The 25,179-nt window shown below is 30.1% G+C and overlaps 2 protein-coding genes and 1 long non-coding RNA gene across 6 annotated transcripts; 2 read left to right on the plus strand and 1 right to left on the minus strand.

The window, feature by feature from the left end:
* Nucleotides 1-369: 369 nt before the first annotated feature.
* On the minus strand, nt 370-3,213 carry LOC107421678 (disease resistance protein RPM1-like). Its single transcript, XM_060817329.1, has one exon. The coding sequence runs from the start codon at nt 3,211-3,213 to the stop codon at nt 370-372; it is 2,844 nt and encodes a 947-aa protein (XP_060673312.1).
* Nucleotides 3,214-13,802: 10,589 nt separating this feature from the next.
* On the plus strand, nt 13,803-14,664 carry LOC132803914 (uncharacterized). The gene is made up of 2 exons (XR_009639156.1): nt 13,803-14,066; nt 14,468-14,664. It is a non-coding gene; the product is annotated as an uncharacterized LOC132803914 (long non-coding RNA).
* Nucleotides 14,665-16,088: 1,424 nt separating this feature from the next.
* LOC107421683 (PHD finger-containing protein 1) lies at nt 16,089-23,786 on the plus strand. Of its 4 annotated transcripts, none has more exons than XM_016030966.4 (7): nt 16,089-16,443; nt 20,357-20,500; nt 20,808-20,893; nt 21,061-21,480; nt 22,237-22,461; nt 23,040-23,164; nt 23,256-23,786. In XM_016030966.4, exons 1-7 carry the CDS (start codon nt 16,441-16,443, stop codon nt 23,426-23,428), a joined length of 1,176 nt encoding a protein of 391 aa, XP_015886452.1. In that variant the 5' UTR covers nt 16,089-16,440; the 3' UTR covers nt 23,429-23,786. The 4 variants fall into 4 exon arrangements, with proteins under 4 accessions (XP_015886452.1, XP_015886453.1, XP_015886454.1 ...); XM_016030967.4 differs by lacking the exon at nt 20,357-20,500 and adding an exon at nt 19,815-19,904 and having other exon boundaries at nt 16,091-16,443; XM_016030968.4 differs by lacking the exon at nt 20,357-20,500 and having other exon boundaries at nt 16,092-16,443.
* The last annotated feature ends 1,393 nt before the right edge of the window (nt 23,787-25,179 follow it).

Genomic DNA, 25,179 nt, shown 5'->3' on the forward strand with positions numbered 1-25,179 from the left:
TTGTTTTGCTGAACATTCAGATCACCACCGTTGCTCTCCATCTGTATCCATAAAACATGAAATAAACTAGTATTCATTTTATGTTGGTGAGACAATTACATATAATATATATTTATATAAGTTGTTGAGAAAGCAATTTAATATATATATATATATATATATATATACGTCATATAAATTGTATAAGCTTATTTGTATTATTGATGCCAAGGGTAGGGGAAATTTGAATTTTGGTATGAACTCAAACTAGGACTGAAATAAATTAATTAAGCCAAAGTTCATATACGTGCAAATGGGATTGGTGAGTACGATGATTTAATTCAAAAGGTGTACCTGTAAAAGTCCAATGAAACATAAGCATCATCATCTTTATCCTTGCAAACGTTGCAGTAATTCTGAGTCACCAAGTTTGTAACTCTCATACTTTCGAGCTGCAACAGTATAGCAGAAAATAGCACACGCCACATGCTCAACTTTCCAATAATCTCTTCCTTCACCTGGTTGCATTCCAAGCACAAATTCTTTAGGCATGTCATAAAGTTTAAGAAACTTTAATTTACCCAAGTGTTTGATATCCGATGGAACCTCCTTCATTAGTGGGTTAAGTCCGATGAACAGATCTTCAAGAACAGGCAATGCTCTTTCATCTATTTTCAAAGCCTTTAATCCATCCAACTTTTCTAAAGTAAGTTGCTTCAGTTTTTGAAAACTTCCCTCCTGAAAATGCAACTCCTCTCCTTCATATGCTTGGTACATATCTAGAAATTCTAGATAGCGCAAATGTTTTAGTACTTTTAATGGGTCGTCGGTTAGCCTCGAGAAATTCAATGCAAGTCTGCGAAGATTTTGAACCTTCTTGATCCATTCTGGCAATTTCAGTAACTTGCCCATCAAGAAAAGTTGAGTTAGGAAACAAGGTGGAGATGAAATGTTTTGAACATCTAAAACTTCATCTTCATTTATAGAGTATACACATAGCATATCAAGATGGTTCATCTTCTCAATGCAGGGACACAAAGTCTTTGCTGTTTCAGCACTCAAATTTGTAATACCCAACATCTTCAATTTCTTCAAGTTCTCAAGCTCTTTAATGGCATTTGTACCGCTTCGATAGGCATCCACGAAAAGAAGTGTTTGCAAGTCTTCTAAACATAGAAGTCCTTCATGTATCTTCACTCCTCGCGTTGCCTTCAAACTGTGCTCAACTTCATAACCATAGGAGAAGGCCGCAATACATTGTAAATTTCGAAGATTGTTGATTTCGATTGGTAAATCCAATATAGAAGTTTCTCTAATGTCCAATGTCTGTAAACTTTGTAGCTTACCGATGAATTTTGGTAGCATCTTCAGTTTTGTATTCCTCAAAGATATGTACTTCAAGTAAGATAACTTCCCCACTTCTTTTGGAAGATAACAAAGAGGAGCATTAGAAAAATCTAAAACTTTCAAAAGCTTGAATTTCCTAATCAAATCAACATTAATGTCCTCTAATTTATCAATGTTGAAAAGAAAAACAGATCGAACTCCTTGAAAGTTTTCCACATTCTTGAGAACATTATTTGTAGTGTTATAGATTGATAGACGACGATATTTCTCCCTAGACCTCAAGTCATTTTCGTGGCGACCAACACTTTGACAAAAGCCAAATTGATTGACCCTTGATAGGATTATTTCATGCATCAGATCATGTACTCGGCATAATTTAGTTGATGCATAAAAGTCTACCCAAGTCTGAATTAAGTTCCTATTTATGAGCTCCTTTAAGTATTCTTCTGCAACTTGTTCCAAAGTTCTGTCTCTCTGTTTCTGAACAAAACCTTCAGCAATCCACAACCTACACAATGTCAAATTCTCAATGGCATAATCTTCAGGAAACATACCGAAGTATAAGAAGCAAGATTTGAGATGGTATGGGAGGTCATCATAACTGAGTGACAAAATTTCTTGGACACTTGACAGGTGAGGATTGGTTTCAAACTCAGATTCAAGACTATCATGAAGATTTTGCCATTCATACACAACCTTCTCTTTGGTTGAAAGTAAAGCACCAATGGTCGCGACTACAAGTGGCAGGCCTTGGCATTTCTTAACAATTTTAAGAGACAATTCCTCCAACTCTTGAGGACAACACTTCTCAGACTGAAAACGAAATGCCTTTTTGCAGAACAATTCCCATGCCATTTCTTGAGACAGAGGTTCTATTTTGAGGACAAAATCACTGGAATGTTCCTTACAAGAAGCAGCAATGTTATCGTTTCTTGTTGTGATAATTATCCTACTCCCTTTGTCGTTGCTTGGCAATGCAAGTTTCATAACATTCCAAAAATCCATGTCCCATATATCATCAAAAACAATCACATATCTCTTTGTTTCGAGAAATTGTCTAAGAGTACCAATCAACTTTGGCAATATGTCCATTTCATCCATAATAAACTCTGTCAATGCTGCAGGGCAGATTTGCATTGCAATGCTCTTTAGTATCTTTTTTATGTTGTATGATTGAGAAACACTAATCCACTCTTGGAAATCAAATCTTGCTTGAACATCTTCATTTTCATAGACCTTTTTAGCTAGAGTGGTCTTTCCTATTCCCCCTTTTCCTACCAATGAGATTACCGTCCGTATAGAATCTCCTCCAAGCAACATCCTCAGCAGATCATCTCGTTTTGTATCAATGCCAACGAGTTCATTTTCCTCAACAAATAAGGCACCCAATCGAGGGTCATGATGATGTTGTTTATCATCTTTCATCCCTCTGCTAACCACTCCTTGTTGATCAAAGGGGCTCAAACCATATGTTTCACCTCTATCCTTGATTTTGCGTAAAGATGCTTGAATATTTTGAATCTGAGATGCCATGTTGTAGCTCAGTTTCAAAGCCTTGATCTTATGAGAAATGTTATGGAGGAAACCGAGGAATATTCCACGTCGACAACGTTGATGGTTATTTGCCACATGAAGGAGGTATTCATCTATGACATCTTCTATGTGATAAGCTACTTCCTTTAGTTGTTTGAACCAGGCACTGAAGCTCTCGCTGTGATTTCCTTTAACCCACTTTTTGGTATCAGCATCTTTGAAGAGACTATTGAGAAGCTCCAGTTCATTCTTTAGATTCTTAACTTCTTTATGTGCTCCTTTGAAGAGTTTAGTTTCTTCTATTAGAAGCTGAACTAGCTTGTCAATGACAGAGGTTAGTATAATCTCTGTCATTTTCTCCTAATTATAAGCTTCAAAAAATAAGTAAATTATGGAAATCCTACTTGCTATACAATCTTGAATCAACTAGATAATATAATAAAGAAAATATCAGTATTTGCAAAGAAAATCAAAAAGGAAGAAATATTGTACTATAAAAGAAGAAAAATAAGGCAAAACAACCCAGAAGTATAGACAGTTAAGAAGGTATATGACATAATAATATGTACTCACCTGTATGAGAAGTTCAAAAGAATCAAAAACACATATGTAAAAACGCAATGGAAGGGAAGACAAGTGAATAAGTTAATCAGAATTTGAAGAATTTAGGTGGATGGGAAGGATCAAGGATGAAAGAAACAGAAGGAAGTGTATCCTAATGTATGCCACATGTAGGTGGGTATAAAGAAATGCTCTATTATTTTCTACTATAAATTTAGGTCATAGTATACTAACCCCCAAAAAAAAAAAAAAAAAAAATCATTATTTTTTCATGTGTGCAGATATTCTTTATTTTTTAAGGGATTTACCATATTGTCCTTAAGATTGAAAGCAAATTAAATCAAACAAAAAATAAATGAACTGGTTTAATCCCTAGGATAAGATGGTGCATTTCAAAATTCTTTAAAAAAAATAAAGATAAAATAAAGGAAGAGGAACTCAAATCCAGATTCTTAGTGAGAAAAAAGGTAGTGATATTGTTGGGTTATCTTGGGGAGGTTTATCATTTTTATATAAATTGTTAAAGTTAGTAATTAATTATTAATAGCAACTATGTATGACGAAGTGATTATGCAGAAAAGAACTGGCTTTATTGTTAAGTGATCTTGGGGGAGGTTTATCGTTTTTATAATTGTTAAAGCTAGTAATGAATTAAATATAGCAACCATGTATGACAAAGTGATTATGCGTCCAATGAACTGATCATACAAGACAAAATACCTATAAAAAGAGAAAAAGTCATCCAATGACCAGAATTTTGTAATGGAAAAATACAAAGCATTTTTGTTTTTTGGCTTGAATACGTAGCATTTTTTATTAATTAAAAATATTAAAAGCATTTCTTTGACTGATTATAAAACCACCCTTGCATGTGGGCATGCATCTCGATACTTCGACAACCCTGATCTCTAGCTATATTATCAATAAAAAGCCCTGATCCCAAGCCATTAGCAATCTACCTACATTTTTCAAACAATGAATTACCTTGCTAATTTCCCTTTCAATTTTGCATTTTTATTGTTTCCTTTTTCTTTTTTTTTTTCATAAATTTGATTGCATTTGTTATTACTAGGGATTTTGATTCTTCTTTCAATCGCCTTGGCGTACTGATGTTTGTTTGCTTTGTTTTTCTTTTCTTTTTTTTTTTTTTTTTTTTTTTTTTGGGTGAAGGAGTACTGATTCCCTTGAATTATATTATGCATATCATTTTAAGTATCATCATAATTATCAGCAATATTATTATGAAGAAAATGACAAGTAATATAGATTATTATTATTATTATTAGAGTCTTTAGATTTGGTCAACGCTGCCGCATGCTACATAGCTTGCAGAAATTAAGTTGGCTTGGCTGTCAAAAATATTTATTCATAAATATAAAAAAATATTATTTATCATTGCTATTAATGAATCATCACTAGAATTTATATGGATTTTATATATTGATCAAACAAGTTTTTAATGTACTTATTTATAGGTTTGAGTCAATAGTTGTACCATTAAAAGTACACTATTAAATTTAAAGTTCAATCTTTAATTTTATTAAAATATCATTTATTATAAAAGTTTAAATCAATAGAAAGTGAATTTTCATTTGATTTATATTTTTTTCTTTAACACTTCTTTTAAATGTAGGTTCATCTTTTTTTGGATTTTTTTTTGAATCTTTATATTTATTTTTAATTTTTTGAGTGAAGTTGTTAAGTTTTGAACTTTTGACTTTGATATTATATTGAAATATCACTTATTCAAAAGCTTAAACTAATAAAAGATAGGCTTTTATTTGATTTATTATTTTTTTCTTTAACAAACTTGAATAAAAAAATTCTCCGGTCTCCTCCTTATGTTGTAATAAAAAAAAAAATAATTTTAAAAAAATTAAAAAATATTAAATACCACCAATTAACATTGTCAAACAAATATTGATCTCATAATAATTATAATTGAGAATAAATAGCAAAACTTACATATAATATGTATATATATATATATATATTAAAGGAAAAAAATGATAATATGCGTGATAATTAAAATGACTTTTTAATCCAACTAAGAATATTAAAATTTTCGATGTACATATATATATATATATATATATATATATGAACGAACAGAGCTATTTTACTGCGCATGGTCGGGCTAGCAATGCTGCCCGTCGATTGCCAAGTTGGTATAAAAAACTGTTGGAAAGTGTTTGAGGTAGAAGCTTCATTTTGAGATAAAGCCTTTGCTTACCCGCTAAGCTAAAGTTTGAAATCCATCCCACGATTTCTCACTCAGACCCCATCAATTTCTTATCCTAAATTATATAACTCTAGCACCCACTCATTTGTGATTCCGAATCTCGATTTTCAACCTTCAAAAAATGTATTTTAACAAGAAAATCAAGAATTACTCAAGTTAACAAACTTAAAACTTGTCCTGGTTGATTTATTACTCAACACGTAACCAGCAATGAAAGATGACAAATCTTTTTGGCTAATTGGACTTCAACCAAATGGATTTTCGTCCCAAGACATTTGCTCTCGCCAATTGCCATCTCTCACGAACTCAACCTTAGTACAAAAGAAAATTAATAATACTCTTTTATGATACACTTTTTTACATTTGTTAAAAACAATCAAATTTCAATTTGCATGCTAAAATTCAAGAAGATGAAGATGATTAAGAAGGCATACTGAGCAAGCAGGACAAAACGCAAAAACGAGGTCTTCTACTAGCAGATTTCTCCCTAGGTATCCAAATGCCCTGAATTGACTCCCTTCAATTGATTCAAAATCTCTTCATATTTCAATTTTTGCATCCAAATCCACCCTCTTCCTGGTTATGGCTATAATATTTATCCAGCTTCTTAACTACAATCTTTTTTTTTTCCCAATAGTAATGGAGTTGAATCCACCGCCAAAATACTAATTTCTTTTGGGTATTTCTTAAGAAAGAAAATTACAATACTTTGATTTATTAGAGTTAGTAACGATACTGTATATTCTTTCTCTTTTTCTTTTTCACTTTTTAATTTGGTGAGAAGTTGCATGGGTGAAAAAAAATTTGGAGAGGAATTTCAGATTTTTGCTTCCTAGAGAAGTAAAATTGATTTTCTTTTAGTTGGGGGTTTTTAACAAGACTCACCTCAGGACCCTCAAAACTCCGAGATGGTCCCGTCCAAAAAAATCCCACCAAACCATCCTAATGGAAAACCCTATGAACCTCATCTAAAACCAAGAACAATGAAGACATATGCAACCAAAACAATGCTCCAATATATAAGTATCACAACAGCATACAATTTTCTCACTACAGTCAAGACCAACTACTACAACCATATATTCATGCTACAGTCCAATACCACACATACACGCTATCGTCACTATTGTATCTATAATTTAGATAAAAGTTTTTGAAGAGTAATTTCTAAATTTAAGTTATACAAATAATATAAATGTGTCTAAGATGAATAAAGATAAAGACAAAAGAAAGACAAAATACTATTGCTATGGGGGATAGAATTGAAACAGATGATATACTAGCTTGGACCTAGGCTAAGAACAATAAAATGTTAGATAAAAATATTTCAGTGTGTGATTTAGTATAATAAAAAATAATAATTTATTATTGAAAAACTATTCTATCATGACCTTACAATACCATTCTTTTGAAAGTTTTTGCTTCCAAAACCTTTAACAAAACTCAATTTATTTTTCAACATTTTATTTTAAATGATATTTAATATTAAATAATTTAAAATATCATAAATCAAACTCATACATCAAATGGATACTGAGCATAAACAATAAAAATATGTATCCATAAGACAATTGTAAAAATGCAGAAAAATTCACGATTAGATCTGAAAACATATAATGTACCGTATTATATACTTAGTGCTGTTAGGCAATGCATGGTATCTTAAAATACCACCGAACAGTCGGATGGGAGAATGAAACCATAGTAAGAAAATATCTCATGGCCTTTTAGTATCCTAAAGATGTCATGGCAATCTTATCATTCTATGTTCACGAGAGAGTGACACAACCCACCAAATCATTATTTGCATACTGTAACAACTCATAAGATAACTAAAATCTGCACGTTGATAATAATGAAGCAGAGACACTGTACTATATTGTATATATACTAAAACTCAAAAATACAATGTTCATAATCATTATTTCCATAATCATACTTTCCCATTACCAAAATATGGCCATACTCAAATCAAGTCCTTAATATCAAGACTAACATTAAGTTTTTTTTTTTTTTTCTTGAATCACATTAAGGGCTGATATTTAAAGTTAATTTATCAATTATATGGTCCCGATAAAGTTCACTATACCTAAACAATATTTTAGTATGTCATTAAATCCATATTTAACTATTTTTTGAATTTTAAATCCAGTATTTAATGTGATTTAAAAACTAATAAAGAAAAATATGATATTAAAATTATCATATCGTTTTGATGCAAATATTGTACCATAAACTAAAACATTTCACCATGTGTATTTATAATGTTAATTTAAATTGCTTATTTAAATATTTCACCATATGAATTTATAAACCACATATCTTGTACAAACATTTCAAAAGTTCCAAATCGTCATTTCATATTACTCCATGTATATATTTACATCACATAATTACTAACCACTAGAATACATATTACTAACCACTAGAATATATAACTTTAAATCATTTTTAATTAAGCACTTTAAAACTTAAGACATTAAACACGCTTAAAATTATCTTTTCAAATTCACTTTCTCCAAACCAATGACTTCCATTTTATAATACCGGGTTAATAAAAAATCAAGTCAAATGTTAAAAAATTTAAATACCAAAGTTTACAAGTTCACCATTAGCAAATTAAAGTTTAGAAAATTTTAAAATCTTATTAAAAATCACATAAAATTAAAACATTTATATATATATATATAGATATGCATATATATATATATATATATATATAATCATAATTATTTAAATTTCCATAAAAATTGAAATCCATGAAATTGTCAATTTAAACATGCCTCAAAATATATATGAAAATAATTTCCACTCAAAGATTTGATGATTGTTTTTGCTTCTTAGCAAAGTTGCCTTCAACCATAGTATAAGTACTAATAATATAATAAAATATTTTTTAAATTTAAAAAATTAAACCAAAGACATTGGTGCGTACTGAATGTCTTAAAATAATTTCTACAAGTCTAAATTTACATAAATTGGATACTTGCAAGTTTGATGATGCTGTGAACCCTTTGAATCTAGTATGCAAAATTAGGATTTTTCAACCTAAGGCTAATTTTATGAAATTAAATATTTTAATGGGTCCTCATAACCTCTAAGAACACATTACCAACAACAATCTAGTCTCATAATGTTCTTTTATGGTCTCCATTTATCCAATATTAAACTGGTTAATTCAAAAATGAAGTTGCCTAAATGTTATGTAAAATTAACAAAACACATACCAATGGAAAGTCCGTGAGACGGATAACATTGTTATACTTATCTTGGTTAAATAACATGATTGGTGATTGAAAAACTTATCAAAAAATTTGACCAAATTTAATGTTATTAGATCTCTCAAACCATGAGAAATTTTGATAATGAAAAATATGAGAATAGATTCAAAAGATCCAAAATAAGAAACCTACGGCTCGACGGAGATGGCTAAATTCTAGCCAAATTGCCAAACGCTTGAAACAGCATCATTATCATTGTGAATCACTAACTCCATTGTGCCAAATTTAATGTTATTAGATTTCTCAGATCATGAAAAATTTTAATAATGAAAAATAGAAGAATAGATTTAGAAGGTCCAAAATAAAAAGCCTACGGCTCGACCGGAGATGGCTAGATTCTAGCCAAATTGCCAAAAGCTTGAAACAGCATCATTATGATTGTGAATCACTAACCCCAGTGTATTGCCAATGGATTGGATGTGAAACTTTTGGGATTTAGTCGACATTTAGTGGGCTTTTCATGGGGTGTGGTGCATGTAGCATATCTTGACTAGAAAAATAAATGAAATTCAATGAGACCCGATTGATTCTGGCGGTGATTACGAGTCGACCCTGTTGGAGAATGTGGGGTCATGGGTTTCAGAGGTTTAGGAGATAAAATGAAAATTTTGAAAGTCATTAATCCCGATACACGATTCCCAAGATGTATATAGGCATTTTGATCCCCTAAAAGATAAGAGTTGATATTGACTTGAACATTTATAAAATTCTACCTAAAATTACACAGGTCCGTAATTTTTTAATTATAATTCAAAATTAGTTACACCACTTAGTTTAAAAGTATGTGTCGATTAACTTTACATAATAATACATTAGTTAAATTCAAAACTTGATTATATAAAAAGTCAAATGCAGAATCAATCAACGATTTAATTGATCAAATCCCATCAAATTGGAAAAATTTTAAGTATTAATTGGCATGGATCATAACAGTTTAAGTCGCTATAAAACTTTGAATAGTTCAGCTTGTTTTGGTTTTGACCAATTTAGAGAAGAAGATCCGAAGCCTATTAGCAAGGCCTCTGTCATGGTGTTTTCCTTCTAGGATGACATGGCAATTTATGGGCAATATAACATGCGCGACTTTGGGCAACGGGATAGAATTGTATTAAAGCGATTTTATTTATTTATTTGAAAATCTCAAACTATTTTAAAAATTTTAAAGTTTTTTTTAGAACAATATCAAATTAATCATAGGACTAATATTGTCGGAGAAATATATAAATAATTTAACCGATCAATATATGACCCTAGCCAAGCCATGAATAAAAATAAAATAAAAAACTTAAACCAATATATATCTATAATTAGAACCAAAGTTGTTATTATTATTACTTTTTTTTTTTTTGCAAGCCAACATTGTTAATAAATTATCTTTTCTTGCTCTTGCCGCATGATATTAGCCAAAGGTCACTCAATTTGTAAAGTTAATTATAATATCAGAAATATATTTGTCTAGAAGTAATTATATATATTGACAGTTGGCTCTAATTAGCCACTTGTTCAACTCAAGGGACACATAATTAATTTTAACCTAATTAAATATCTATTTCTCCTGTGAAATGATCACTTTTAGTTAAAAAAGCATGTATAGGCCCATTATAATTACGTTGACTAAAAATATGTATATTCTATAGAATGATGCATTGCCGACTTCGAGAAAGGTTGTCATAATCTTACAGTACCTTTATTCAAATTCAAATTTTCAATTTTATCATTATCGTGACTGTTGTTATTATCATTATTTTGTATGAATAGATTGAAAAAGAAAAATTTTATGTTAATCTATATATTAAAAACTTTGTTTGAGCTAATTATATATATAAATATTATAAAATTTATTCATTTTAATTTATTTTTTTAACTTTAAATCTTTATATATACATGATATCAAGTTCAAGTTAAAGAAGAAAATTATACATTACAAAAGCTGAGAAAAATAGAGCAAGAATTATACATTACAAAAGCTGAGAAAAATAGAGCTGGATGCATACGAAATAACAAGGTGATCATGATAAGTATAGTTATGGCGATGTTAATTATTGGATTAATGGCTGTTATTCAAATTGATCATGTAGCGTTGCTGGCAGAGATGATGAACATCCTTCATTCCCCCAATTTGTAATATTTCTCCACCGAATTCTTCTCTAATTCCTGATGGTTTGAAATACCTTCGTTTATTAGTAAAGCCTTCGAGGACTTCAAGTATCGTCTTCTGGTTTTAAAGCGCAAATATATCAGAAGCTACAGCAAAATAAAAGATTATGGTACCTTCATTACTTCATATTTTGTTTTAGTCAATGTATTGCAGAATACTACTTCAATGGTGGGATATAAATATTGCAAGGTAAATATGCTATCTTTTGGGTTAATTTTCGGAGGGAGTCAGAATGGTTCCTACAATTTTTTATTATATTTTTTGTCATCCCTTTGTTATAAAATATTTGCTAATTTTTTTTTATAGATTTTGATACCAAATGCGTTGCATAATATCATATGTAATCTATTATTTCATGCGGGCATTTTAAATTTTTAAAATATTGCCTAAAAACATACAGTTTTAGCTTATTCATCCTTTCTCTCTCTTAAAAACTTAATATATTTTGCAATATTTTAACTTTCTAAACAAGGATTAAATTATATATAAAATTTGTTTTAATGGGACAAACACAAAACACCCATGGTATTATGGGCGTGTGCTTGCATTCCCACTATAGCATTTCCGGTAATATATAAAATTTGGTCATAAAAGATCTAGTGTAACTCTTCGGTGACAAAATTTGTCAAAAAGTTAACAGAGCTTATATAACAAATGGATATATATTTGACAATTTCACAAAATGTAGGGATGATATTGTTATTTAAAAAAAAAAAAAAAAAGTGTAAGGACCTTCTTGACACTCTCCCAAGAGCGCATTTTCCCTTTTTCTCCTTAACTACAACGTTTATATATTCCCAACAAAAAATTGCAACGTTTATTAGTTAAATGCACTTCTTTTTTAGTTGTAATTGTAATTAAAAGTCCTCAACTCCATTTAAATAGTTGTGTGTTGGATTTGAATTTTGAGGTTCTTTATTCAAATTATACTGTTTGTATTTTTCTATTTGGATCTAGTTAATAAAAGTTATCTGAATTTTATTTTCTGATTTAAATCGAATTAGGACTTATTTATCTCCAACACATGAAAAGAGCCTAGAGAGAGTTATAGTTTGTTCACTCCTTTTTTTTTTTTTTAATTTTTTTGGTAGTGTATGTTCACGCGTTCTTTTTTTCATGATACTTGTTAAATATAATTAACCTATAAATTAATTATATTGTATATTCAATTCAACCTCTTTTTTAATTGGCTAAAATTGAAGTAAGAGATGGCGGTGGCACATCATCGCATTCCACGTCGGTCCAAAGGAAATATGATATCATTGTTATTTTCAGTCTAACAAGACTATCATTGCAAAATGATGTGACCACTTCAATGTGGGATTTATTTAAAACAAGACTTTTTTTATTTGGGATATATATTCAACCCAAAACAAGGAAAGGCTTTGTCTACCAACTTTAAACCTAATTTCTAATGTGAGAAATAACATGATATTATTTTATTGACTTTGTATTGCTGATATTATTTTATTAACTTTAATTCCATTGAGTTTTATTTATTTATTTTATTAATTTTTAACTAATAAAATAATATGACATCTTTTGCCATCAAGGTTTTACCACACCAGACATTGGCCTTACCTTTTGCTATCACTTATTACATTAATAAATACTTTAATAAACAAATTTGAGCTAGCATTACGTCTTTTTTTTTTTTTTTTTTGATAAATATATATTTGCTATTATAAATCACCATTGTCCGACGATGACATTTTATTTAGAACCAATATTTTTCTTAAAAAAGGAACTGCACCTACTAATAGAAAATAAAGAGCGTAAGAGACATATAGTTTCTAGGAATTTAAAAGGATTATAATGGGTGGGTTTGCATCAAATCAACCCACTAATCTTTATTCAACCCAAAAAAAACAAAATAAAAAACCCACTAATCCTTTTTTTTGGGACCATAAAAAAGAATGAACCATTATTGGCCGAAAAATAAATAGTTTCTAATTAGTTGGCCGAGAAAACAAAATTAAACCGCGTTAATCGTGTGTTGGTCCAATGTTTATCACATTTAAAATTTTACAAATAGAAAACGACTGTTGAAGCTCCAAAGAAAAGAAAAATTAAGGATTAAGATAATTTGTTAAATACCTATCAAATATTATTGCATATGGATCACTAACTATGGTTTTAACATTAATTTTTTTTTTTTTTTGTTTATACACACATTTAAAAAGTTAAAATTCTTTTTTTTTTTTATTTAATCCTAACTACCAGATTGATCCAATGAAAATCTAATTGTCTATATTATATATATATATATATACATATATTAAAACTGTGGAATCAAGTAAATTAAAACTTGGTCGGAGCCAAACAGATGATAATTCCATATACGTGTGAGGTTCTCATTCAAGTCAACCAATATAAAAATAAATAATGATCCATTATTTTATAATATTTTTCTAAACTAATTAAAAGAGAATTGGCATGACTCCAACCCAAAACTGAGAAAGTGTAGGTGGAAGAGGCTTACTAACGCGCCATTTCGTGGGAAAATGTGTCCATTATGTGAGGAACTTTTTTGGAAGCTTATTCGGCCAATAACAGTGGGATCAAGTCGAAATTTGTCAATTTTGATTGGCTGATAAATTAGATACGAGTCAAAAAAGTCAACGTCTTGTCACTACCACTCGGACGGTGGTTATTATATAAGTCACAATCTTTATCACCACCACCCCACCCCCGCCGATTCTGTAAAGGAATCTGCATATTTTTCTTCCTTTCTGTGCCACCGAACTTTAAAGCACTCTTCTTGATTAATAAGCAAATTAAAGACTTAAATTTCCAGATTCATTAGGATATAAGCAATTATTTCAAGCTTCTGAAATTGTAAGTATGGCTTCCAAGAAGTTATTCATTATTGTATCGGTGGTTTTGTTCATCTTTTTGGTTCTATGTTTGGGAACCCAGTCAAGACTACTGGCTGCAGCTGGGACTTCTGAATCTTCCATGACTTGTAAGTTTTGCTTAAATAATACTTACATATATTTATCGAATACCCATTAATTATTTTATGTATATATTTATTTATTTATTAATATTATTATGGTAAATTTTATTTAAAGCCTTTCAATTTTGTCAAAATTACAATTAAATTTTTTAATTGTAAAAATTTATTGAAAAAAACTAACAAATAAATATGATTTTTTAAAAACATAACTTTAGCTTTAATTAATGTAAAAATGAAAAAATCTAAATGAGATTTTCCCTTTTTTTTTTTTTTTGGTAAAAAGAAATGAAATTTTCCCTTATTGTTATTATTTTTTCCTTTTGGAATAATATAAGCTATGTATATATATATACATATATATATACTTGACATGATTTTGTCTGTTTTTATATGTATGAATTTTTCAGATGAGAAGGGTGGGGAGCATTTGCCGGTTAGAAGTGCACCAGCACATCAAAAAGCTGATTTTGCATGGGGCTTCAACTATTTAGCTCCTTCTAACTAATCTACCTAGCTTCACTCCTCTTACAATTTGATGTGACCAAGAGCAACTTCAACTATCAAAAATCATAATTTACCCAAAAAAAAAAGAAAAAAAAGAAAATCATACTTAATTTTATTGGCTGCCGTGATGAAATTATTATGCAAGTAGGAAACAGAGTGATCCTGCTGTAAGCATTAGAGATAACATATATGTATATATATTTCGGCTACTCTATTTAATGATACTGACATAAATTTAATAATACATTGCATTATTCTTCAATTTTGGCTGCCTTATTTTTTCTCTACCAAAGTGCAAAGTGTGAATACAATAACAGTAAACACAAACATTCAATACAACATAACCCAACACTGATAGATAAAAGTCTACGCCTGGATTTTGTTCCCTTTAAAGCATTTCGGGATTTTTTAAATCTATCATATCTTTTATTTTGAAAAATCAAACGTTCAAAGGGATTCTTTATTTTAATTTATTAATATAAATAGTGGTGTATAGTTTTTCAAAGTAGAAAATTACTTTTTATTCTAGTATAATATTCATTTAGTTTAATACATCACATGTTTTAATACTATTATTATAATATTTAATAGATAATTCATATAAAAAGAAAAATTAGTAGTAAAGCAATAAATATTTATAAAAGAAAATAAAATAAATAGTACAAATAAAAAATGCTGCTACAGAATGTTTTAAAAACTCACTCTCTAGTTTAAAAATTTTTCTTTATTATAAAAAGTATGTTCTTTATTTTAAAAAAAACTTGGAGACGCTTTTATAATCCAATAAAAATTAGTTTTTTTTATTATTTATTTTTGTAAAAAAAAAAAATTAGTTATGAATATAACATTTTTAACTTTCTATATTGTAGATGCACGGCTTCATGTTTATATAATATTTAATGACAAGACGTATTTATAAGAGCCGATAGATATTAAAAAAAAAAAAAAGTTGATCAATAAATTTTTAATTTAAAAAGTTGATCAATAAATTTTTAATTTATAAATTGATTTAGTTTGTAACTTATATAAATGAAATGTAACAAAAAATTTCAACTTGAATAAATTCGATTACACAATCAGCTTTTATTTTTTTAAAAAAAAATTTAAATTCATACTTATAACTCAATATGATTATAAGATAATACAATTGTTACAAACTTTTCATAATGAAATCTCATTATTATTATTTTTTTTTGGACTGAATTAATGAAATCTCATTTGATTGCGATAAAATCTTAGATTGATAAATTTTAATTTCAATTAAATCATTAATTATCACACAAGATAATTATCCGCTTTTTTTTTTTCTTTTTTTCTTCCCTAGAGATAAAATTAATACCCTTGATTTTTTTATGTTTTTGCAGTGTAGTCAATAAATAATCAATATTTAAGTGAAACTCTTTTTTAAAGGTGGATAAAATTAATACGAAAAACAAAGAGACTAGTGTAAAACTAGAAAAAAAAGAGAAATATGGGGGTATTAGTTCAAAATTCCTATTATATATAAGAGATTCCGTATTTTCCCGGAAGAACTTTTTCCATTTTTCCAAAACACTCTTCTAGTGATCCATCCGTACAGATGTAACGTTCCCTGCCTTTCTTTTTATTGTAGTTTTGATTAGGGGGTCTGTATGTTCATGTGAGAATCCTGAATTCTCTGAAAGGGGTATTCTTTCGTAGTCGCATTTCAGTCTTTAAGTTTATAAGAATTTCCTTTTTCTCCCCCCAAAAAAAAGAAAAAAAAAAAGCTTTTCAAGAAACTTCTCTGCGAAACCCTCGCCTTGCTCTGTTTCTCAATCACTCTTGCTTTCTCCTATTTTCTCGGCATTGTCATAACTTGCTCGGGAAGATTGATGGGTTGATTTTGCTGCCGACTATGGTATTCTTTTTCTTACTACTGTTTGGGTTTATGGGTTTTTATTTTTTATTTTTTATTTTTGTTTTTCCCCTGATTTTATGCTTTGATTTTATTTTTATCTTTTTCCCCTTAAACTTTTAATTAGTTTCCATTTCCGTTAGGAAAATTAGGGTTTTAATTATTTCCATTTAATGGGTTGGTTGAAATAGCAGTTTGCATTGTTCTTGTGCAAGTGTTAGGGGTTTGAGGTTTGGTAGGATGAATAGTTGTGGGAGTTCTGGTTTGCTGCCAATGGGGATTTCTCAAGATTGAATATTAGAGTTCAAGGGGCACAATAGTATGTACAAAGAGTGGTTCATAACTTAAACAAGGTTGTGCATTGTCTTCAAGGTCATCAAATAATTTCTTTCCCTTGTAGCCATACTGCAGTACTTAATTTCATATTTTTGTTCACTGCAATTTATTTATTTATTTTGGTTCATGTTTATTATTTGTAATTTTGGTTAGGACCCTCACATGTTAATTGGAATGCTAGTTGTTTCCACAATTCCATTTGTTGGAAACCAGTTATTTTTATAAACAAACAAAGAGCTTGGCCCGCTTGTACAAATGGGATTAAATCATATACATGGCTTACAAAGATCCCAAATTGACAGTACAATTGGGATATAATACGCCACAATGAGCTATTTTCTTCCTCAAGCTATGCCTTTTTCCAAGTTTGCTTTGGCGGTGGGGAGAGAGGGTTCCCTCTGTTTTGCCATTCTTACTAATTTGTTTAAGGGAAAGGATGAGATTCTGATATTGGTCTGGACCAGCCTACTAACTCCAAAATCAGAGGGGTTTTGGTCTTGCTCATCATGAGCTTAAGAATGCATTTTGTCCTAAGGTGGTTAAGGCGGACTGGTTCTTCCCTCATAATGCACCAAAAATATTGATGCATATTTTCCGGACAAAATCTCTATATGACCAGAATTTCCATAGAGAAGATATCCACTCACAAAGGTAGGAAAACGGTGCCTGTTTTGGTCAGTTTTGGTATGAACACAGGACTTGTTTGATTGGAACTGCTGGCTGGGTGCTGCTAGATGATTGTTATAGTATGTTTAAGGTAGGTGCCATTTTTTGTGTAGTAAAAATTCCCCAGTGCATCTCTTAAGTCCTAAGTTATACTTGTTTCATAGGAGCTTCCATTAGTATGAGTCCTAGCCCCTAGGTTAGACCTTCTAGGTAGGATCTCAAACTGCAAGTGGTCATCATTTTGTGCATTAATTGTTGGACTACTCAAATTGATGGTTGTACTTAGCTTGGTCATATGAGAAATTAGACAATTATGTTATTTATGTTTATTTTTTGGGGTTATAGATTCAATCCCAAGATTTTTACCTAAAAGACATTGTTTATGGACCCGTGGGACAATTATTGAGTTTTCATATAAAATAATGATATAAATTAACCTATCAAGACCCAATTTGTGGTTTCTCATTGTCTTCTCTTTGCTACCACATTGACTTTACTTTTCTAATTTTTCTTATTGTCCTTTAGAATTTGTTGAGTCTTTTGCCTAACATAGTAATGATATAGTCAATTTTAAGTCCTAAGGCAGACTTGAGACATTTTGTCTAAGTGAGGTGAGGTGAGGCGTAAGTCTAGCCGCCATACAAGTTGTAAGCCTCAATGTTAATAATAAAAAAAAATATAAATAGAAAATCACTAACTAGAGCTCATTATATTCTTAAGGCTAATTGTTTTTAGTTTTCAAAAACTTTGTTCTTGCCATGCCAGTATTTAGCTAAGTGTGGTCTATTCTTCTTTTAATTTTGTCTTTTCTTCATCTTTCATTATAACTTTATTTAAAGCTAAAAACCATGCGTGGGTTTTCTTGACCAAAGTTATAGCCCCTGATTTTTTATTTTTTAGTTTTGAAAAATGGTAGAAGTTGAGGTATACGCCTCAATTGCCTTGAGGCTTAAGCTTCTAGGCCCATCACCTCACCTAGCATAGGCGAAAACATGCAAGGATCACTAAGGCCATTGTCACAAGGCACTCGAGTCGTGCCTTGTCTCTAGGCATATGCATTGAATGGTTTTGATTACATTCGATATAGTTGAAATTAAGCATTAGATTGTCTTATGAGGTTAGATGCATAAAACATCCTTGTACTTTGGATGGAATATTACAGCGGTCCTTGCACTTAACTTTATTTTATTTTATTTTTAAACAATGTTGTCTTTGTGCCGTGTGAAATTGTTAAATAGGTTCCTTTATTACAAATTTATGCCTTTTTTTTAAATAATAATTTTTGGGTGTAGATTTTGACACCAAGGCATTGCATAAATATCTTTGTGACTTATCAATGCCAACATTTAAAAATTTTAAATCATTGCCTAAAACTTTTTTAGCTCAGCTAAACCCTTTTCCACTTTGAAATATATATATATATATATATTTTTTTTGGCTATAATTTGTATTCTTTAAATTTGACTAACATAGACCCATGGTGTAAGTATATTCTAGCAATGTTTTCTTTGTTTTTAAATAGGAAGCATTTCTCTTAAGGAAGTGATATCCGTGGAAGCACCAATTTGGTGCTTTACCCTGAAAACAAGGATTAACAAAAATAATTTCTATATTTTTGGCCAAACATGATAAGACGTGCTTTTATCACGCTATAAAAAGCACAATTATCTTTTGATATGCAGTTAGGTTAGTTTGGGAATGACTTCTTAAAATAACGCTTTTCTAATGGACATATTATATGCTTCTTCCAAATTACTAATAGGTAATTTTCTAACCGAGAAAGTGGTTTTAGATATTTTAAAATCACTCTCAAATGGGCTATCAGATATTTCAAAATCTTTCTTAAATAACCACTTAAATCTTGTTTGGGAATGATTACGTATGAATTGTATCTCGTCTACAAAGTGATTTCTAAAAGATTACCCAATTGGCTCATCTAGAATCGGCAAATAGGTGGTTTTTTGGAAACAAAATCACCAAATAATATGTGGCAAAAACTATATGAAGTGCTTTTATCTTTGTAAAAGAGATTTTAGACATCATTTTAAATCCCTCCCAAACGAAATAGGTAGTTTTCTAGCTACCAACTTACCAAATAGCACTTGGCAAACATGATATGAAGTGCTTTTATCTTTGGAAAAGTGATTTTATGCACTTTCAAATCCCTCCAAAATGAAATAGGTGGGTTTCTAGAAACAAAATCATTAAATAACACTTGGCAAACACTATATGAAGTGCTTTTATCTTTGTAAAGGTGATTTGAGGCATTTTACAATACCTACAAAAATGAGCACTTACGCTGGGTTTTAAGATGATATATTGGTGTACTCGCTCATTCAAATTGCTTGTGGTTTTCCCTATATTTTCTGTAGGTACTGCTGTAGTTTTCTCATTTATGTTCGTTCTCCACTTCTACTATTCAGTGTTCACTCATGATTATCAATTTATCATTTCTTTATAAGGTAATTACTCAATGCTTTTTAGTTAAATGGAAATATTATATTGATGATGAGGCTGCATGTATGCCTTAGTCATAGCTTTAGGAATTAAAGTTTAGTAATTAACTATCTTGCAACCTTTATTTATGTTACTTCTTTAATAAGCCATTTAATTTATTAATTACTTATATTTGGTTTGACTGACTATTGGATTAATAGGCTTTTCGTGACTTAATATAATGTAGGTTGCTTTAGAATGAAGTGACTATTATTCATGGCGTTCACCAATGTTAGGGTAAATAAGTAATATTTTGCCCCACCATGTTGCCCTTGAATGTTGGTTTTCTTGCTATTGTATTTGACAGACTAATTTCATGAAATTAGTCATACATATCTTATGTAGCTTTGTTTATATCTCTTTTATAATATTTTATTTTGTTCTTTTTGGGTATGTTTAATTTTGCCAATTTTGTTAGATCAAGTTGCATGATTATGACGAGGAAATATTGGTTTGGGGTGGGGTCAATGTCAGAAGATTTTGTAATTTGGTGGTGAAGTGCATGAAGCGTCGAAGTGTGGTGAAGTGTGTTGGAGGAAAAAATAATTTTGTTAGAAATAATGTAAATTTCTTTCATATGCTCATTTATTGGCTTCTGAGAGACTTTTTGGCTTTTTTAAAAGGCCAAAATATCTTTCTGACTTTGAACAGCTCTGTCTTTATCCTCAATCAAATACTGATAGTTTAAACTGAAGCAGAGTGTTTTACATTCCACTTATAGTTCGAGTGAAAAAAGGCCTAGACAAATGAGCTCTTGATGGATACTTTTTGTTTTTATGGGTGAAGGCATGCAGTATATTTTTATTAGGGGAACATATCCATAAATAATAACAAAAATTTGTTATTAATTTGGTTTATTTGTTATGTAGGTGACTGTTTGTTTGAAGTGTGGTGGTGAAGGATTCTCTGTGGAATTGGTTTACTGTGAAAAATGTCAAGATTATGCCATGCATTGGTATGCTCAAACGGACTTATTGTTTTGTATTTTTGGTGTTTTTTATTGATTGCCTCATGGCCCTGAATTGGAGCTTTATGAATACATTAATTATATGAATAAAATAATTTTCCTATTAAATTGCTTTTAAACTTGTTAGAATGATTATATTTTATTTTGCTTTCAAGGTATTGCTTGGATGTTCCACCAACATCACCTAATCAGTCTGTTAGCTGGTTTTGTGAGGACTGCGAACCAGAGGTAGAAATAACATGTTCATCTAGTTCAAGCAAGTTATTGGATTCAAAAGAAATGCAAGCCAACAAATCTAGAGAAGGGAAAAAGAAGACAACAAAGGATGCTGATAAATTTGCTGCTGAAAAGGAGGTGCAGATTTGTGAAGGTAATCCTTCCCTTCGTGAGACACATTGTAGTGGGAATTATTATAAGGATCAGAAGTTCACAAAAGAATGGAAACTTGTTGTAAAAGAGAAAGAGGCAGAATCTCTACAGACTTCTCCAATTGCTGTCAGTGATTTGAATGCTTCAAGTATGGAGAGATATGATTGTTATGTTCAGTCACAACCTATTATTGATCCAATTTGGAGGTGAGGTTTTCTTTCCTTCTCCTTTTTTTTTTTTAACTTAAGGAATGATATGCTGTTGTAATAAAATCAATGATAATATGGAGTCAAATTATTAATAAAATTGAATGAGGTTCCATTATTTGTTGAAACATGAAATTTATCTGTGAATTGAGAAGAACAATTTGGGACAGATTCTAGAGTAGGAAACCAATTTTTTAATAGACTAAAGTCAATCTTGAATAGTATTAATTTATATATATATATATATATTTTTTTTTTGAGTAAAAAATTTCGTGTCAATATGTATGTACATGGAGCAGTTTTGCCCCAATGAGGCAAGGCGTAAGCCTTGAGGTGCTGGAGTGAATAAGAATAAATTTAATAATTAAAAAAAAAAAAAAAAGCAACCAGGAAATAAAATCTCAAAATATAATAAAAGTATATATAATTACATACTAAGTTGAGATATGAGTAGTATATAAAATTTATAACTGAGATTAGTTGTCCTCAAAAGTTTTCAATTTAGTTGTCTTTCCTCTTCCACAATTCAACATTCTTTTGGTTTCTCAAATAGTCTTCTTCACAATATCATTTATAATTATAGTTTCGTATCAGATATTACTTATTATGTATCTATTATAGATTATTTATCAACCAGACAACAAATGAGCATTCGGTTTTTTATTCTTTCCATTTTAATGATGATTCCTAACCTTATGTAAAGTTGCGTGCCTAATATAGTGTATATGTTTATGACTTGATTTGTTTCATTGACAGGGGAAAATTGTGCATGCGCAATAACTTCAATACAGTTGACCGGTTAGCAGTTGTGGCCCATTTGTCTACCTTAGCATGCACAAAAGTTCATGAGACAGCAAAATTACTTCCAGAGTTGCTCTTTCTGGAATTGACTCATAGGTCTCGTGTGTGGCCTAAAAGTTTTGAGAATTTGGGGCCAAGTAATCATGATATTGCTTTATATTTCTTTCCGGATAGCATAAGGTAATGGTCTTAAACAATTTCACATTTAAGCCTGGTAATGAGTTGTGTTTTATTTAATTCTATATATCAAAACAATACTATTTACCCTATTAACGAGTTGTGATCTGTTGAATCTGTGATTAATTTAGTGGGTTTAAATTTTGAAACTTCAACATGTTAAGAAGTTAGGGATAACTACCACAATCACCTGGTATTTTCGACCAGTGTTCCATTTCAGTGGTTATATATATATATATTCCTTTTAAGCAAGGTCTCCCTTGAACTATGATGTAATACTAAACTAGTTAGGTCTCCATTAGAGTTAATAAAATCGACCACCTAATGTTCATGTAGATGGTGTTCATGAATATTGAATTTATTATTATTTTTTTCAAATGAAATAACTTGTTATTATACGTGATAATACAACCTTGGATTCTTTTTTTAGGTAATAACAACATTGGATTTGAACATATTATATATAGGCCATTTAATTGAATGTTTTTCAATTTACTTGCCTCAAGTTTCCTTCTAATCTTCCTTTGTGTTTTATTAGTATTATGTTTCCTTGGGTTCTAACTATTTGTGCTCTGGTGAAGGGTTGAAAATATCTTTGATGTCCTAGTCGATGAGATGATCCAACAGAATCTTGCCATGAGAGCCGTCTTGGAAAATGCTGAACTCTTAATTTTCCCGTCCACTGTATTGCCCATGCAGCATTGGAGTATGCCTAAAATACCTTTTTGTCTGTTGAAATTGTGTGTATAACCTTCTCTTGTACACAAAGCTCTATCATGAATTGGTTGGTTTTGCAGGGTTTCAAACAAAGTTTTACTTGTGGGGGGTGTTTAGGAGAAAGCAAAATTCACATCCTGCAGGTGATGTTGTCCCCAAAAGTGAGAAAAGCCTTGCCTTAGCTCGTTACAGGCACAGTCCCATCAGCCCTTTGAGCAACATTGGTAGTTATGATTATGACTCTGTGCCCTAATTTTCTACATCAGCAACATTATTTTGTTTTGTTATAAAAAAAAATATATATATATATATATATATATGAAAAATCTGTATAGTGATGCTGTTCCTTTTTCCATTTTGTGGTAAATGTTGTATTTTTTAATTGACGAGCAGCATGTAATATGGAGTAGGAATTTTGGCTGTGTATAACCCAAGCTAATTCTACAGAATTTCGGCAATTTTTGGCTCAAAAGTGGAGAAAAGGTAGTTTTCCCAGGTTTTTAGTGATCTAATTGGCCTGTATAAGGAATGGATTATGTTGAATTTTTTTAGCTTCACGCTCTCCTTAAATGTAAAATATGATGTCCATATATGTGGCACAGAATCTGTTAGCCAATGGTTTCTATGATATTTTCTCATGTTGGATAGGGGAGCACCTCTAGAGCTATTGTTCTTGGTGTGTATAAACGGGTTTTATAGAGGAGATTTGTTAAATTCTCTTCTCTTATCTGTGAGCCCCTAGTTGTACTTTTCCAAACCAAACACGAACCATGATCAGAATAGAGGCCTTGGACATGGGCTTGGAAAACCAAAATATTTCAAACATCTTAAATATTCAAACATTGTCTATGTGGGTTAGACTATAGGAGCATGCTTGTGCTGAATTAACTATGCTGCAAAGAATACCATTGGAAAAGTTGTCAAACACATTGATTTCAAGTTGTCAAACACATTGATTTCTTATGAATATTTTCATAGTTTAGTATCATGTTTTCTTGGTTTTCAGTCTTTTTGAATGCCTTGGAAAGTTCCTTTTTTTTTTTTTTTTTTTTTTTGTTGTTTAAATTATTTGTGTTTTTATTCGGGTTCTTCTTGTGTTTCCAGCCAATTTTAGACTCATCAAATTCATGTCAAACTTTCTTTTGATTTCTTTCTCTAAAACCCAATAAATAGCCTTGCTATGACAGGTCCAATAGTTCTGTCTCATATGTCAATCTTTGCAAGTTGCAGGAATATATATATATATATATATATATATATAATTTTGCAAGTTGTAGGAAAATATATCTTTGCAACTTCCACAGTTTTTTTTTTTTTTTTTGGGGGGGGGGGAAATGCAACTTCCACAGTTAAAAAGCAACAAATCTACCGGATGAAATTTGTTCACATAAAAATCTTAAACATGAAACAATATTAATACAATATATGATCTAAAACTAAAAAAATTATCAAGTAAAAATACATGATTACAAAAGTATATATTGATCCTTTTAATGGAATTATATTTTAAAAGAAAATTTCTTGAACTCTTAAAGATCAAAGTATATATGGAGTATATCATTTTTCTGTGATTGTTTCAGCCAACCCATGATCAATTTTTATGAATACGGTAACATATAAGTTAATTATTAAGCCCATGGTAGAACCCCACTACGTACATGCACCAGAAGAAAAAATGTGGCTAATGTTTTCATTTTTCTAGTCAAAGGTAACAACTAGGTTTTTTTGTTTGTTTGTTTGTTTGTTTTATTTTTTTTATTTTTTTATTTAATTTGGTGAATAAAGGTATCAACTAAGTTAATTGTGAGAAATATGCCAATGCTGTCATTTTCATCTCCAATATTTGTAAAAAATAATAGAGCATGACGTGAATTCGAGCTGTTTGTTGCGTCATATTTTGCACTCTTTAAAAAAATTAAAAAGAAAAGAAAAAAAAATGAAATTTCATTGGAAGTCTCTGATTCTCTCCTATTATTAGAAAGAGTTCGTACAAAACAATTTGGC

The sequence above is a fragment of the Ziziphus jujuba genome, chromosome 5 (assembly GCF_031755915.1).
Source record: "Ziziphus jujuba cultivar Dongzao chromosome 5, ASM3175591v1".
Classification (NCBI taxonomy): domain Eukaryota; kingdom Viridiplantae; phylum Streptophyta; class Magnoliopsida; order Rosales; family Rhamnaceae; genus Ziziphus; species Ziziphus jujuba.

Excerpts from the sequence above, each read along its gene's own strand:
- LOC107421678 (XM_060817329.1), bottom strand. The coding sequence starts at position 3,213 with ATGACAGAGATTATACTAACCTCTGTCATTGACAAGCTAGTTCAGCTT.
- LOC107421683 (XM_016030966.4), top strand. Across the intron at positions 20,501-20,807 it reads ATAATTTTGTTAGAAATAAT|GTGACTGTTTGTTTGAAGTG; the intron begins GTAAATTTCTTT and ends TTTGTTATGTAG. Across the intron at positions 20,894-21,060 it reads CAAGATTATGCCATGCATTG|GTATTGCTTGGATGTTCCAC; the intron begins GTATGCTCAAAC and ends TTTGCTTTCAAG.